This window comes from Schistocerca gregaria, chromosome 4 (genome assembly GCF_023897955.1).
Source record: "Schistocerca gregaria isolate iqSchGreg1 chromosome 4, iqSchGreg1.2, whole genome shotgun sequence".
Taxonomy (NCBI): domain Eukaryota; kingdom Metazoa; phylum Arthropoda; class Insecta; order Orthoptera; family Acrididae; genus Schistocerca; species Schistocerca gregaria.
Window position 1 is genome coordinate 656,029,827 of NC_064923.1, and position 17,757 is coordinate 656,047,583.

The 17,757-nt window shown below is 40.2% G+C and overlaps 1 protein-coding gene across 4 annotated transcripts in view; it reads left to right on the top strand.

The window, feature by feature from the left end:
- LOC126268226 (ataxin-2 homolog) overlaps positions 1-17,757 on the top strand; it is a 301,295-nt gene that overhangs the window by 45,984 nt on the left and 237,554 nt on the right. For 3 of the 4 annotated variants that reach the window (XM_049973865.1, XM_049973866.1, XM_049973867.1), the window contains one exon: positions 15,485-15,625. In XM_049973865.1, the coding sequence (XP_049829822.1) occupies positions 15,485-15,625 (141 nt within the window). Of the gene's footprint in view, positions 1-12,871; positions 12,926-15,484; positions 15,626-17,757 lie in introns of all 4 variants that reach the window. The other variant, XM_049973868.1, reaches the window with a different exon arrangement.

Genomic DNA, 17,757 nt, shown 5'->3' on the forward strand with positions numbered 1-17,757 from the left:
CTGAAATGACTTCTTGACTATTGGACAGCTGTTACTGCTTTTAAAGTTAAAAATTGTCTTCAGTACTGATTGTTAGTAAAATAATAATGTAGAAAAATTTTAAAATATATTGTATAAATTATTTGCACAGTAAAATGAATAATCTAACGTTCTGACGACTTAAATTGTGAGTGAGAGTCTGGATTATACTGATTTATTTCGCCACACCACATTCCACTTCTTTATGAGGTGACTGACTTGGAATTTTGCAGCCTCTCTTCTTTATGGGATAGTTGGCTGCTGGAAAGTCTCGTTTTTTTCTCCGTTGAATAGAGCTAGGTATAGGAACTTTTAAGCCTCTTTCTACTTACAAAATGAGTAGACATACAAACCTTCCTTTTCATCAGTTAGCGATGTATTTGACTTTCATGCACAACATAATTCACACTTTGTACATACATATGCAACTTTCTGTAAGTACCTCATACCGTCAAACAGTACTTTTTCAACGGTTCTTGTTTCACATAACAATAGTCAGTGACACAATAAGCACAGAGTGGCCTAAAAACTCCATGGTTCTCCATTACACATGCACTAAAACAGTATAATTTTTACATATGTTTATATACATCTCTCCTTTCAGTAACAATTCTCTTTCTCTTATTGTGTCTCTATTCTTTTCTTATTTTATTTTGTTATTAAGATGTGAGCATTTACTTGCGGTTTTAGCCAGCTTTACTAATATTTAGTAATTGTGAGGACACTTTTTCTTTTCATTATATCCTTTTTCAATCATAAACTCCAGGTATTTATGACACGTGAGTAATCTATTTTCTATTCTTATCTTTTTGTACTACCTTTTTCCTGGTATGTACTATTTCCATTAGTTGTAGCTTGGAGGAACTGTGGGCAAAATGAAACTGTTCTTTTGATACTCATTTACTTCCACGAAACATAATAATGCTAGTCCATTCATAGAATGTACACTTTCTAGAATAATTCCTATAAAATTTGTGACTTTTGCCACAATACTGTCCCCTTCTCCTAGGATCGGCACCTTATGACCTTATGAGAGCACTTAACCTTTTCTGTTATGGTACGTATGCCTCTTACAAAACATTTTTTTTCCCCACATATCATCCTATCTCCACATATTTAAGTCTGCCCTTTATACTTATTGATTGCCAGGTACACCCTCCTTATACTTTCTGAGTAAGCCTCACGGTTCATTACCCTAATATACATTTCTATGTATATCATAATTGAGTTTCTTGTGGTAAAATAATAATTCTATCTAAAACTTCACATTAATTCTCTCCTCTGCTTATCAACTTCTATACTTTCTATAGATACTATGTCTATGTATACTACTTACATCCCACTGTCCTTCATTTCATCAGAGTTTTTATTGCACTGATGTTGCTTATGCCTTTCTCTTATTTATCCATTACTCATTACTACTTTATAGTCATTCATTATTTTATGGGCACCTCTCCTTATGTATATTCGATGTAGAGCCATCATAACTCCCCATATATGTGCGCATGATTCCCTATGTACACATCTTTCCCCCTACAACACCTGGCGGTTCTCACACCGTGACAGGCTTTGTCTTATGTAATTTAATGTTTGCGTAGAAGTGTATATTTGTAGATGTGTGTTCGTGTAGTCTGGTTCTTCGGCCTTCTTATCTAAAGATAAGATGTAGGTTATTAGTAAGGACGGACTTCAGTGATAGATGTTTGAGAATTGGAAAGAGGGAAAAAATAGACAGATCCTCAAGATGAGAAGTAAGAAAGGAAAAAATAGATGTGGTTGCTAGATTCGAAGAAGAGAAATAAGATAGCCCCAAAGACAGGAAACCCTTCCCACCCCCCTTCCCCCAGTATCCCTACCTGTCAGGCACTAGAGTGAGAAGCCGGAGAAGGTTTGGTGTTAAATCGTCTCCAACAGAACGGACTTGTCCCACCTTCACCGTCAGGTCCCCGAAGGAAATCCTAGCGACCCTATGGAAACAGCAAATGATGTAGAATCGGGCACATTTGTTTGTAAGGGTTATTTGAAAGGTGTGCTGTGTGTTAATCATGATTTATCTGTTGTTCTTGTAAATCATGCTCTTATCTACAATACCCACCCCTTTCAAAATTTGTAAAAACTCTCCCATCTACATCACATTTCACAAAATGTATAAAATACTCTATTCAAAGTAGATAATCTATACACTATGGTATCACAATTGTTCGGCTATTCACATATTATTATATTTTCCACAAATATAATACTCTATTTAGTTCATTTCATCTAGATATCATCTGTTTTCCTGTGATTCTCTTAAGCTGTTCTCTATTTTATGGTCATATCCAGCTTTTTAAGCAATGTGATTGTTGCATAGTTTTAGACTTTAAAGGAATTCGGTGCAAGAAAACTATTTTGGAAGAAACGCCGAAAACAACTCTGAATCCGACAGTCGTCACTCTGCATGTTAACTCAGAATGTCCTTGGGGGATAGGTGACTCTGCCCAGGTCTCATGGATCTGATAGTAACTTTTCTTTCGCACCGGCAGACCAGTAATTTTCTTTAAATTTCTTTTGAAAATCCTCCAAAGAGGAAAATTCCCAATATTTACTGTACCCATTCTAAGGCTACCCCTAGAAGGTACCCCACAGCAAGTTTGATCTTCTTAGAATCTTCCCAGTTTTTTTGTAATACTTGTTCAAACCTTTTTAAGAAATGGGTCTGATGTTCATCTCTGTCCGGCTTAAATTTAGGGAATTGTTTAGATAACCCTGAATTAGCTCCCCATTTAAACCAGTCACAGCTTCACTAGTTAATACGACCTTAGGTGAAGATACCCTTTTTTCTACTTTATCTTGGATAAGCTTAACCACTTTCCACATGTCGTCCATACCCTTCCTGGTACCATTAAGTTCAGAAGAAGGAATAGCCAATACATTCCCGGATGTTACTCTCTCAGTAACTTTTCGATCTATAATTTCCCCAAATTGTTCCTCCAAACTAATTGCATTTATAATATCAGAGTTAGCTATTTTTTCTTTGAAATTCCTTTTTACGTTTTCTACCCGTGTACTGACACCTGTAATTTGTGATTGAATGATTGACATTAACTCATTCTGCTTATCTACATTCTCTTGAAAAGTATACAATTCATGTCTTACATTATTTTACTTAATATTGTACGTATTTTCAAAAGAGCCCAACTTTTCAATAAGTTTGGATTCTATGTTATTACGTTTGTTCTCAGTGTTAAGCTCTAACCTTGTTGACAAATTCTGAAAGGTATCATTCTGTTTCTGACTAAGGTCAGTAAACGTTTGATTTGTATGTGTAGTCACAGAGTTAGTCAACTCATTTTTTAGATCTACTTTTAAAATCTCTACTTTAGTAGTTATTGCGTCAAACTCAGTCTTCAAAGCGCCCATGCCTTCCCGCAGATTACTAAATTCTTCACTTCGAGAGTCGACCTTGGCACTTAACAAACCCAAATTTGTTGTTTGAATATTTAGAGTTTCCCTCTGAGCATTTAAAGCTTCACTCTGGGTATTTAAAGTTTCATTCTGGGTATTTAATTGCAAATCTAATGAGTTTAACTTAAGACTTTGAGCATTTAATTGAGAATTTACCAACCCTAGAGTTGCACTCTGAGCTTTGATTAATTTTATCAACTCAGCCCAGTCAGGCACTTCTTTTCTAATTTTCATGGCCATAGCTGGGTCTTGAGGTTCCCCAAACTGTTGTAGATTTTCCATACTTTTATATGCTTTAGCTCTTGTTAGCATTTAAAACTAACTTTAAATATGCAATTGCATAATAAAAGTTCTCTTAACAGTATCTGGTAGCAGTTTGTACTAAAGTAATTAAGTTTTGTTTTGTGCTCACCCGTCATAGAATTCTCGTTGCGTAGGTGAGCAGATGTGGAGGCAGAACAGCACTGGTGAACAGCAGTTGGTTCTGGCGGTGTCGGATGTAGGTTGGTTTCTGCGTCTGCGTCCCTGTGATGTGTGTCAGAGCTGTATACTTCCTGCACTGGATCTTCTTGGTTGAAGCATTCTATGCGTATTTCTCCCAAAACAAATATGTCAAAATCTTCTTTGTTGTTTTTATTGTTGTGAATTTTTCATGTCTTCGCTGTTGTTCATTCAAATTTTGCTTCATTGGGTACATAAACATATTCCAATGTCTCAGAGTAATTCCTTTATCGTATTATGTTTGGTTGCTGTGGCAACACACAACAGCTTCTTTTCTCGTATTTGCCAGAAAATTCCTGGTTTTTTCAGTCCTTTCAGACAGGTCACCACGTTCTAACATTCCGATGACTTAAAGTGTGAAAGTAGACATACAAACTTTCCTTTTCGTGCACAGGATAATTCACACTTTCAACATAAATATGCAGCTTTCTGTAAGTACCTCGTACTGTCGAACATTAGAAACAAAATGAGTTACAGTTAAAAGAAAGTTGGCTTGACTACCATGACTTTCTTAAAATGAATCAGAAAATATGTCTTGCCTCTCTCTACCAAGGCTGAGTCAAGAGTCTACAAGAGTTCCTTTTCAACTGTTCTTGTTTCACATAACAATAGTCAATGACACAATAAGCACAGAGCGGCCTAAAAACTCCATGGTTCTTCCTTACACATGCACTAAAACTTCTATGGATTGCCCGACAGGTACTTGTCGGTGCCGTTCGACCACCGCGTCTACTTTCTTCCTGCGACTGATTTCTAACATGCACACCCAAACGTGACGCGCAGTAGGTAGGATTTTACCATCCCACACTCGTATCTAGAATATTGTGTGTTCGAGATGGTAGAAGGCTGAGTGGTGAGTGGTTCTAGAATTTACACAGAAATTTTCGAATCACTACAATACTGTATGTCGGATTACACAGAGACAGAGCTACACAGCTTCAAATGCAAAATATTTCCACAGATAATCTAAAAGCCACCGGGGGGGGGGGGGGGGGACAATGGTTTCTACAGTACATAATACACATTTACATTACAGATAAGTGCCTAACTTGGAGAAAAATTCTTTCCCGCAAACTATTTTTTGAACTTTGGTAACACAGAAGTCATGTAGTTCAAATTCCAGCTGATAGCATAGGTGGAGAGCATTTCACAACTTAACCATCATAGTGCCTGATGTGTCAGTAGGCACATTGCCCAGGTGCAGAAATTCTTTTCCCACTGTAATTTTTGTCACATACACTTCAACTCATGGCACCAATGTCCAACAATCACTATCTGACAAAATAGTTTTAACTTTTCTGTGTACTTTCACTATTGTCAACACACTTCTTATGATGGCGTTTTATCCTTTGAGGTGTGATTTTGAGGTATCTTTCAGATTTTTATTAATGTATGTAATACCTAGTATGACTTTCACAGTAAAAGCTATTAAAAGGACAGATTTTGCTGTGTCAAGTTTCCACTTCCTACAGCAAGACAAAACCTAAGCATACCGGCATTAGTGAACAAACTTAGAAGAAATATCACGTAATCAAACTTTCATTGTAGATAGATATATGTCAAATGTAAATCTAACAACAGAAGGGCATGGGGCAAGGCTCACCAGTTTGGCTTAAATAACACAGATTTTTTTTAAAATACTAGTAAAATATTTTAATCAGCTTCTTAATTGTCCACAGCCAAACCATGAGCTTGAACAGTCAAACACTCATGAAAATGTATAATAAGGTTTACCCCCAACTATCAAAGAAATTGAAGAAGTTATTAACACTTTTTTTTTTTCTGCGACGAGTTGCATACAACATATTTTTCAAGATTATATAAACAGAGTAGAAGCAACACAGGGCACTAGGGAGATTTCAACCCGGATCTCCCCTTTGGCAGTCTTAACACCATGACTAGATGACCATGACTAAAGTCATTAATACTGGTCGATATTGCACATATTAAATTTGTAACATTCCTGTTTCTATTTTTCTTCTGTTTTCCACAGTTCAGCACACCTTCTTCCTGTTTTCATGTTTAATCTGTGTTCAGTTTTTACGGACTGTCCAATGGGCCAACTTGCCACTAAATCTGATGAGGGTGCAGTGGGGAGTTTCCCTTGTTAGTTACCTCTTAAATGGAAATTCACTCTTGCACCTTTGACTGCACATTTATTACAATATCCGCTATTGCCATTTCAACCTTTTGGTCATTTTCACATGGCTATAGCTGCAATCAGTGTATACATCAAAGACAGATATGCCACTGTTAAAAATACACACACATTTCGCGTTGAATCTCCCCCATGTGGTAACATCAATGTGTTCATCAAACAACTGAAGTAGGGGTGTTAGGAGGGATATGTCTCGACCGTTGGGTGCCATGAGTCGCCTTCTCAAGTCTGGCCAAAGATCAAACGTCTTTTCAAGTACCAGACCCCCAACAGGTGTTCCCAGTGTTACCATTAATGGCGTGTTATCTACCAAAGCAAATATGATTGCTGAGCATTTTGCTCGGGCCTCTGCATCGGAGAATTACCTCCCAGCCTTTCACACACTCAAGCGGTGGCTGGAAGGGAACGTCCTCTCATTCACTACATGCTGCGGTGAATCCTGTAGCACCCCATTTACAGAGTGGGAGCTCTTGAGTGCCCTTGCACATTGCCCTGACAGCTCCTGGGTCTGATCTGATCCACAGCCAGTTGATTAAACATCTATCACCTGACTACAAGCGATATATTCTTGTCATCTTCAACTGGATCTGGTGTGATGGCATCTTTCCATCGCAATGGCGGGAGAGCACCATCGTTCCAGTATTCAGTCCTGCTAAAAACCCGCTTGATGTTGATAGATATCGGTCAATTAGCCTCACCAATGTTCTTTGTAAGCTGCTGGAACATATGGTGTGTCGGCAGTTGGGTTGGGTCCTGGAGCCATGTGGCCTACCGGCTCCATGTCAGGGCGGCTTCCGCCAGGGTCGCTCTACCACTGATAATCTTGTGTCCCTCAAGTCTACCATCCGAACAGCCTTTTGTAGACGCCAACACCTGGTTGCCGTCTTTTTTGACTTGCATAAAGCATATGACACGACCTGGCGACATCATATCCTTGCCACATTGTACGAGTGGTGTCTCCAGCGTCCGCTCCCAATTTTTATCCAAAACTTCCTGTCCCTTCACACTTTCCATTCCCAAGTTGGTGCCTCCCATAGTTCCATCCATATCCAGGAGAACGGAGTCGTGCAGTGCTCTGTATTTGAGTGTCTCTCTATTTTTAGTGGCCGTTAACGGTCTAGCAGCAGCTGTCGGGCCCTTTTTCTCACATCTCTGTATGCAGACAACTTCTGCATTTCGTACTGCTGCTCCAGTACTGGTGTTGCTGAGCGTCACCTACAGGGAGTCATCCACAAGGTGCAGTCATGGGCTCTAGTCCATGGCTTCCAGTTTTCTGCCATGAAGACAGGTGTCATGCATTTCTGTCGGCGTAATAGCGTACATCCAGAACAAGAACTTTACCTTAATGACAATCCGCTCACTGTAGTGGAGACATATTGTTTCTTAGGTCTGGTTGTCGACACTCGTTTGACTTGGCTTCCTCATCTTCGTCAGCTTAAACGGATGTGTTGGCAGCACATCAATGCTCTCCGCTGCCTGAGCGACACCAACTGGGATGCAGATTGCTTCACGCTGCTGCAGCTCTACAGACCCCTTGTTCAATCCTGCCTTGACTATGGGAATGTGATTTTTGATTCGGCAGTGCCCTCAGCATTGCATTTGCTTGACCGATTGCACCATTGCGGAGTTCGACTAGCGACAGGAGCTTTTGGGACGAGTCCAGTTACAAGCATACTGGTGGGGCTGGAGTTCCTCCATTGAAGATTAGATGTGCACAACGGCTCACCAGTTATGTTGCACACATTCACAGCTCTCATGAACATCCTAATTACTGTCTTCTTTTTCCAACCACGGCAGTTCACCTCTCGCATAGGCGGCCCAGGTCAGGGCTAATGATTGTGATTCGCGTAAGATTGCTTCTGTCTGAACTGGAGTCATTTCCTTCACCACCTCTCCTCAAAGTCCATTCACATATACCTCCGTGGTGTAGCTGTAGGCCGAAACTTTGCCTGGACCTTCCGCGTGGCCCTGAGGACTCCGTTAACCCTGCGGCATTCCGCTGTCACTTCCTCTCAAATCTTGAAGTGTTCCGGGGCTGTGAAGTGGTTTACACTGACGGCTTGGTGGCTGATGGTAATGTTGGCTTCGCCGTTGTCCACAGAGACCATATTGAACAACATTCCTTGCCCGATGGCTGCAGTGTATTCACTGCAGAACTGGCGACCATATCTCATGCACTTCAGTATATCCGTTCATTTCCCGAGGAATTGTTTGTTCTTTGTACTAACTCCTCGAGCAACCTACAAACTATTGACCAATGCTACCCTCACCATCCTTTGGTGGTGTCCATCCAGAAGTCCATCTATGCCTTGGACCTGCCCTGGTGTTTGTGTGGACCCCAGGACATGTTGGCATCCCAGGCAACAAACTTGCCAACAGGCTAGCCAAACATGCTATGCAGAAACCGCTTCTGGGGATGGGCATCTCTGAACCTGACGTGCGTTACGACTTACGCTGCAGGGTTTTTCAGCTCTGGGAGATGGAATGGCATAACAGTATGTGCAACAAACTTCATGTCATTAAGGAGATTATGAATGTGTGGAAGTCTTCCATGCGGACCTCTCACAGGGAATCAGTTGCCCTCTGCCGGCTCCAAATTGGCCACACTTGGGCAATCCACGATTACCTCTTGTGCCGTGAAGACTCGCCTCAGTGTCGGTCAGCGCCGGGTTGACAGTGGTGCACTGTCCCACTTTGACTGCCCAGCAACAAAATCTTGGGTTACCAGATTCGTTGCCGCTCATTTTATCTGACAACACCTCAGTGGCTGATTTAGTTTTATGCTTTATTTGTGAGAGTGGATTTTATCATTTGATTTAAGCTTTAGCTCATGACTTTTGTCGGTCTGTGTCCTCCACCCTAGTGCTTTTAGGGTGGAGGTTTTAATGTGTTGCAGAGTGGCTGGCTTTTCTTTTTTAATTCTCATGGTTGGCCAGCTACTGTAATCTGCTTCCTTGTTTTACTTTCTTCTGTTTCTAGCATCCCTCTGTTGTTTTCTTGTCCTCTTTTGTTCCTTTTAATGTTCATTGCCTTTCCTTTGTTCTTGTGGTTTCTCCTTTCTTTCCATTTTGTGTTTAATGTCTCTTCTGTTTTATTCTCACACTTATGGCATTGTTTTATTAGGAACAAGGGACTGATGACCTTGTAGGTTGGTTCCTTCCCCCTCTTTTAAACCAACCAGCCAACATTTTGCAATACAAACATGAAAAATCTTTATTAAAATAGATTAAAAATTACTCATGTGTTGCAAATACAACATAAAAAAAGCATAAAAATGAAGTGAGCATCTATGGCATTGTCAGCCTTTGTCACATAGACCCTTTGTATATAAAGTATAAAATAAATCATCACATTATGAGAGTACCTCTTAAAACACATAGATAAATGCAGTGCTCTTAACTGACTTTACAGTTACGTAAAGGACAGGATAAGAACCCTTGAAACTAAATTTGGGCATAGTGCCCGTGTCAGTAATGTACATGTACTGGTCAGAGCTGGTGGTTATCAGCTCCAACATATTTACGCAATTTCCAAGGACTACATTTAAGACATGTACAGGCATCCTGATACAAAACCTGTTCCAGCATAGATAAGTAAACTCTTGGGTGTCAATCAAGGTAATGTGAAACGAGGACAATCAGACTTTATTCACAGTGGTAAAAAACATATACATCTCAGTAAGCTAGAAAATACATTCAAATGCTACACAGCTATGAAAACGTATACAGTAACACAGCATAGTTACAAAAATTCCCAAGTTGTTTGTCAGCGCACAACATAATATCTCTTGTATTGTATTACTTGAAGGATGGGATGTGAAGTGTGACGCTCTTGGGGGCATCATGCCACAAAGCATGCCATAAGGTGTGATGCCTGCATGAGCTCCATACTTCACATGTTGTCTTTTTAAGTTACACAATACTTGACATACTACACAGAATCCAGAAAACATTGTAACATGATAACTTTGTGCTGTGTTGTTGTATATATCTTCATGACCATGTAGCATTTGAATGTATTTTCTAGTTTATTGTGCTTTTTACTTCTGTTAATAGTGTCCAATTGTCTTTGTCGTCCCATTACTGGAAAGTTAATATGTACGCTGCGAATTGTTTTGAATCAGGATGTCAGAATGAGTCGTAGCCCCTTAACCTAACATTTTTTTCTTTTCAAATTATATTGCAAAAAATAACATTTTTATTAGTGAAAAATGTCCTTTAATGTATGAGATTACATGTAGATGTCTAGCTTTTAAAGCTTAAAATAATGAGTTACAAAGTTTTGAATCTCGCCAGTAATAAAATCCCGAGTATACTTCTGCACTCGACTTCAACTAAATTGTTGTGAAATTTGAAGGTGGGAAGAGTATATAAAGGGTCTGTACAAGGGAGATGTACTTGAGGACAATATTATGGAAATGGAAGAGGATGTAGATGAAGATGAAATGGGAGATACGATACTGTTTAAAGAGTTTGACAGAGCACTGAAAGACCCGAGTCGAAACAAGGCCTCCGGAGTAGACAACATTCCATTAGAACTGCTGATGGCCTAGGGAGAGCCAGTCCTGACAAAACTCTACCATCAGGTGAGCAAGATGTACGAGACAGGCGAAGTACCCTCAGACTTCAAGAAGAATATAGTAATTCCAATCCCAAAGAAAGCAGGTGTTGACAGACGTGAAAATTATCGAACTATCAGTTTAATAAGTCACAGCTGCAAAATACTAACGCGAATTCTTTACAGACAAATGGAAAAACTAGTAGAAGCTGACCTCGGGGAAGATCAGTTTGGATTCCGTAGGAATGTGGGAACACATGAGGCAATACTGACCGTACGACTTATCTTAGAAGAAAGATTAAGAAAAGGCAAACCTATGTTTCTAGCATTTGTAGACTTAGAGAAAGCTTTTGATAATGTTGATTGGAATACTCTCTTTCAAATTCTGAAGGCGGCAGGGGTAAAATACAGGGAGCGAAAGGCTATTTGCAATTTGTACAGAAATCAGATGGCATTTATAAGAGTCGAGGGGTATGAAAGGGAAGCAGTGGTTGGGAAGGGAGTGAGACAGGGTTGTAGCACATCCCCGATGTTATTCAATCTGTATATTGAGCAATCAATAAAGGAAACAAAAGAAAAGTTCGGAGTAGGTATTAAAATCCATGGAGAAGAAATAAAAACTTAGGGGTCGCTGATCACATTGTAATTCTGTCAGAGACAGCAGAGGACTTGGAACAGCAGTTGAACGGAATGGACAGTGTCTTGAAAGGAGGGTATAAGATGAACATCAACAAAAGCAAAACGAGGATAATGGAATGTAGTCGAATTAAATCAGGTGATGCTGAGGGTATTACATTAGGAAATGAGACACTTAAAGTAGTAAATGAGTTTTGCTATTTGGGGAGCAAAATAACTGATGATGGTTGAAGTAGAGAAGATATAAAATGTAGACTGGCAATGGCAAGGAAAGCGTTTCTGAAGAAGAAAAATTTGTTAACATCAAGTATAGATTTAAATGTCAGGAAGTCAAATCTGAAAGTATTTGTATGGAGTGTAGCCATGTATGGAAGTGAAACATGGACGATAAATAGTTTGGACAAAAAGAGAATAGAAGGTTTCGGAATGTGGTGCTACCGAAGACTGCTGAAGATTAGATGGGTAGATCACATAACTAATTAGGAGGTATTGAATAGAATTGGGCAGAAGAGGAGCTTGTGGCATAACTTGACCAGAAGAAGGGATCGGTTGGTAGGACATGTTCTGAGGCATCAAGGGATCACCAATTTAGTATTGGAGGGCAGCGTGGAGGGTAAAAATCGTAGAGGGAGACCAAGAGATGAATACACTAAGCAGATTCAGAAGGATGTAGGTTGCAGTAGGTACTGGGAGATGAAGCAGCTTGCACAGGATAGAGTAGCATGGAGAGCTGCATCAAACCAGTCTCAGGACTGAAGATCACAACAACACAATGAAGTCCTACCATGTATTTCACAATGGTTTCCTGTGAACATAAATCTTGGAGGAGCTGGGTGCAGCACAGTGGATGTGTTTATCTCATACCACAAAACTGTCTAAACGTCGTGTCTCTATATCTCTAATGAAGTAACATCACATTCTTCATTTTCTGAGCCACTAAATTCGATGTTAAATTCAGGAGCTCTGTAGCCATCCTTTTTTGAAAGCATTGCCCAAAACAGCAATATAGGAGTGAGTCTGAAAGCACATGTTTTGTTGTTGAGTATGCAAAGCAGCACACAGTAATGATTATACCTAATGGCAGTTACCTCAACCAAAATGCAACAGCCAGGCTGCAAATGTAGTACTAGATGCTCTCCAATGGCTGAACATTTGACTGTCAGTGCTGAAATTGATGTAAGCGGGTCTTTATTTTTTTTCAGTTTTTCGTTGAGTTTCCAAAATGTACATCAGGAAGCACAAATTTAGTCTCGTGGCTTTTTATCTAGTTTGTCATATAATGATAAAATTAGTTAAGAGTGTGTTTTATAATGTGCTCTCATAACATAATTATATATTTTATACCTTATACAGATTGTGTATGAGACAAAGGCTGGTACGAGCCATATAGACTCAAGTCATAATTATGCTTTTTATTGATGCTGATTACTACTTTGCTTTCAACATATGAGTAATTTTTTGTCTATTTTAACTTGGATTGTTTATGCCAGTACTGTGAAATAAGTGTATTTTTGTCAGTAGTGTGTCTAACCTTGATGTATATGTTGTTTTCAGATGTAATTACTCGACAGTGACCTAAGGGACGAATTTGCTATAGTGGAAATTGTAGTAAGTGTGGAGTCAGTGGTGAATATGAAGTAATTTAAAAAATCCACAATTAAATTAATGATCTGTAAGAGAAATTGGTCTGCAACAGTGACAGTGGCATGAACATGTGGCGCTGGGGTGCATGGCAGTGACTCCCCACAGAAAGGTAGTCGCATGAGTATCTTAAACCCATTGTTCCTGGACTGCTATACTGCACTAAACACTGCAAAGATGGCAGTGGCTAGCTAGAGCCCCACAGCATGTGACAACCCACTGCTGTGACAGTGAATGGCCTCCCAGGTGCCAAATATGTTTGCTTTTCTTTGAATCGGCTTGTGGCTCATGTTCAGCAAGAAAGTTGAGACAGCTTTATGTAGCTGACTAGCTCCTCACAGCTTCCATTAATAAATTCTACAGAAGAAATTAGGTACAGTATTCACCGGCCAATGTAAATGGCCAGGTGGATATGTGCCCCTCATCTGCAACCAGTTGCTCATAGGACAGACGAGTGGATAGGCAGGGTGCAAGGATTGGATCATGACATTTAGATAAATGGTTAAGAGGAATTTGGAAAAAAGAGACTTCGGTTTGTTGGCAAAACGAGGTAAATTGAGTAGGGACTAAAGTGCCTCAATTAAGTGACTTGAACACAGTAACCAGACTTCATTAGGAGACGGAATTTCAGGGAACTATGAGTGGGAATGAACCAAATGCACTTAGGAAATGACCATTTGGTCAGGATTAGTAAATCATAGAGAGTTCTTGGCTCAATTAGATTCACAGGAGTGTGGAACCCTGTCACACAGAGTGCCACATCCCTCCTGATGTATTATTTGGTAAAACTGTGCATTTAGCATATGATATTCAGGATAGTGGTAACATTCTATTTGCTAAATATTCATATTGTTATTGAGGAAAACAATTGCAATGATTGGGAAGTGATCTATCTCCAATAACTTCATCTTCACGTGGGCAATAAACAAATTCTCTTTCCTTTCCTTAGCAAGTAGTTTCTAAAGCCGTATTGGCTTGTGATTTATATTAAGAAAATACAATAATCCATATGAAATGACAGAGTCCTTGAAACAGCCATGGAAATTTACATTCATGAGCAACTGAATTAGACAAACATTCATATTAACATTTAATACCTCTTTTTACATTGATGGTGTTATTACTGCATGGACTCTTTGAAACTCTGGAAGAATTGGGAGCCATCATGATTTGTGACTGCCTAGCTGCTGCTCGAATCTAGTGTGTGCAAAACTGACTTGGTGGCATCCTAGAAATGCTCAGTAGCATCAAGGCTGGATGATCTGATGGGCCTCACCAGCATCCTCAAGCTAGTAGAATGTTCCTCAAACCATTCTTGCTTAGTTTCAAAGCTACAGGTGGTGCATTGTCTTCTTGAAATTATGTGATGCCTGAAGAGTGCTGTACACAGACAAATGGATGCACATGGTTGGGTGATGAGTTCTTGTGTTGTTGGCTGTTAGGAGACAATGGCAGACATATTGGGCTCCATTTCATCCCATGCTCCACCACCTACCTGAATGATACTCAGTTGTAAAGTGAGATGCATCACCTTCTGTAGTTTTCTGTTTACCCATACCATGTTGTCAACATATACAACAACTATCCAGGCAACTTATTTCCATGATTTAAGCTGCCAAGGGCAGTGTTCCTGGGCCCTTGCCAGTCTCTGTGGTTTGTGGCATGTGATGATCAGGAGTTCACTTGTGGCATGGTGGGTTCTGTACCCCTCAGCAAACTAGTGGTTCTGAGTGATATGGCTGGTCACCAGCTGTTATTGTCCCACAATGAATTGATGAGTGATATTTGGTGCAGTGTGGTTTATCTACCTGTAGATACAATCCAGAATGACCTACAGCAACATGACTAGTAAGCATATTTTTGCCCATGCTACTTGATACTGGAAGCAGCAGCTTTTTCCGAATCAAGCTGCTCGCAGTAAACTCAAGATTGTGGTACATAAGCCCATTGCCTGCACAATCTTAAAGATGGAGTGTTCCGAATGTCAGGACCGCCATCTGGTTGCAGCCAAATGTGCTGATTTGCATCTCATGCACTTGTGATAGACAAGGTCTGATTTCAACCCAGTCATGTGACATCCTGGACTTTTCCCTTCTGCCATGGTTACGAATGTAAACCTCCCCAAGACACAGAAACGACTCTAATTCAGTTCCTCGTGAGATTAAATACATATTTGTTGAGTTATGTTGTGAAGTAAATATTTAATTTGAGGATTACAGACTCTTAGGGACACATTTAGCAATGATATTTGTAAGTTTAATATTTTTTGACATCTAATGAGACCTTCTGATGAGAAGTGTTGTTTGTGATGCTGAAGGATTACTTTTATGTAGGCTGAAGGATTACTTTTGTGTTGTGGAGGCCCATTTCTACCTTCTATTACCAGCTAAACTTCTTTTGTGGGGGTAAAACTGTAATAATAAAAATTGGGGGTTTGAAAGTTCCTCCTCTTAACACTTGTTTATGCTTCACATATCTTTTCGAATGCTTTAGTTATCTGAATCTGATGCTTTTGTCTTCACACAGATGCTGTTTACAATGAATCCATGCCAGCATCCAATTGTTATTCTGAAAGATGTTAAATATGATGACTTGAAAATAATGGTAGATTTTATGTACTATGGTGAAGTTAACATCTCGCATGAACAGTTGCCAGCAATTTTGAAGGTGAGTGTCTTATATAGTTTTAAAACAAAGTTTAATGTTTATTTAATAAGAAGATTAAAAATGGAAAATCAAATATTTCTTGTTAATGTCTTTCTTAACCAAGTTATACCAAACATTTAACAAATTGCGCACTGTAAATATATTAATTATTTATTTATGATAGTTACCTTGGGCTTGGGAAAGGGGGGAGTGGGGGTTGATGTGAGTAATAGGGCAAAACAGGAAAATTCATTCATTTTCCACACTTCCATCTTTGATTGTCTCGTATATTTCTCAGTATAGTGACAAAATTTCCAGTCCAGGGTTTCTCATCTTTGCCAAATAGATCAAATTTTAGCTTTTGCAAAAAGCAGCTGGGTAAACTCTCTTGTGACAATATTGTGGGAGATACCTTTTGTTAAGAAAAATATTTGTTATTTCTTGTGCAAAACTGTTATTATTGTGTAGGTCAAGTTCTACATAAATATTTAGGGAGTTGCTGTGCTATGTGAAATTATTGCTGAAGTCACTTAGTGTGATAACTGCCTGCAAGTGGAATATGAACAAAATGATATGCCCAAGGAAACTTTCTTCATTGATTTCATAGAACCTGGGGAAACCAATGATAAGCATTAACTAACACCCCCCCCCCCCCAAACATCCCCCCTTCCCCCCAGGGGGTTCACAGTTCGTTTGTGAGTTTGTGCATGGTGTACATAGAGTCCCGAGCTATTGCAGCTCATTCTTCCTTCCCAGTCTGAATTTCCTTCAGTGTCTTCCTTCACCGCTGCCCTCTCCTCTGCTCTCGGTGTACTGATTTGTATAAACCTGGCTACCCACCTGGTTCGTTGTATTCCTTGCAATTTTGTTCCTTTTGTCTGTCTTCTTTCATCCTTTTTGGTCCCCCCTTGGGGTTTGACTTCCACTTCTAAATTTTCTGTCTTTAGTGTGAACCATTTGGAGAAGAACTCCTACCCTAGTCTTTATGACGTGGATTCCTCTCTCCCTCCCCCCACCCCCAACCCCTCACTTCCCTGTCATAGCCCCACTCTGCCCCACTAGGTCACCAGCATGTGTAGCCAATCCACATGGTGGGGCTGTTATGTACCCATCTGGCTGAGCCCCCTGACAACACAGGGATCACACTACTGATACCTGAGCTGTTGCCTCCCCATGTATGCTAAGGAGTGCTTGCTTGTCATCCTGGAGCATCAGAAGTCCTGGCAATGGCCACTGTTCCAGATGGTTCTTGTGGGTGGGTGGCTCCCGTGGGGAGAGGCCCTGGCTGTAATGGATGGTATCAGGCTGGATGCTTGGCGCATTAAAGGCATGAAGATACAAAAATCTGGTCGTTCCTAAATGGCCATCTGCTCAAGTGTTAAAGGATCATTGAATGCTGCTTTATGGGAACCGGAAGCCTGCCTTTCTGTAGTAACATCCTGGGAGGAGGGCCAGGCTCACCATCTTAAGATGAAACACTTCCCCTGCTACCTGGTCTGTACTAGTAAATTCACCGCCACAAAGCCATTGCTTTTTGTGGAGAATATTGAGGACGAGTTTGGCAAAGTGGAGTCTCTCAGTAAGGTGTGGTCGGGCTCCATGTTGATCAAAGCTTCTTCTGCCACCCAATATGCAGCTCTTCAAGCTTGTGATCGTCTTGCCGATGTCCTGGTGTCCATTACTTGTCATCAGTCTTTGAATATGGTCCAGGGAGTGATTTTTCATAAGGAAACTGAAAACTGATGAACTCTGGACTAGCCTGGAGCAATGCAGTGTTAATTTTATTTGGCGTGTGCAGAAGAGTCTTACAGACAAACACACTGATGCCAAGACCTTGACTTGATTTTGATTTTATTTTATCTGGGAAGCAAAAACATCGATCAAGCCCACTGCTGCCCGAATCGAAACAGAATGTATTGTGCGGTATCGTTCCCTGTGTCTCTAGTAAAGCCAACCACTGCCTCTGAACAGTGCAAGGAGATCCTTTACCAGTGCTTTGCTAGACACAGTTTCTTCAGATCTTGTTGATTCGAATATTCTGTGACTTTTTTAATCTCCAATGCCTCTCATTCGAAGATCAAATGTGATGCGGTTTCCTTGCCCACACCAATCGTCCTACATTTGGGGTCTTCTTCTATTATCCCCATTGTATG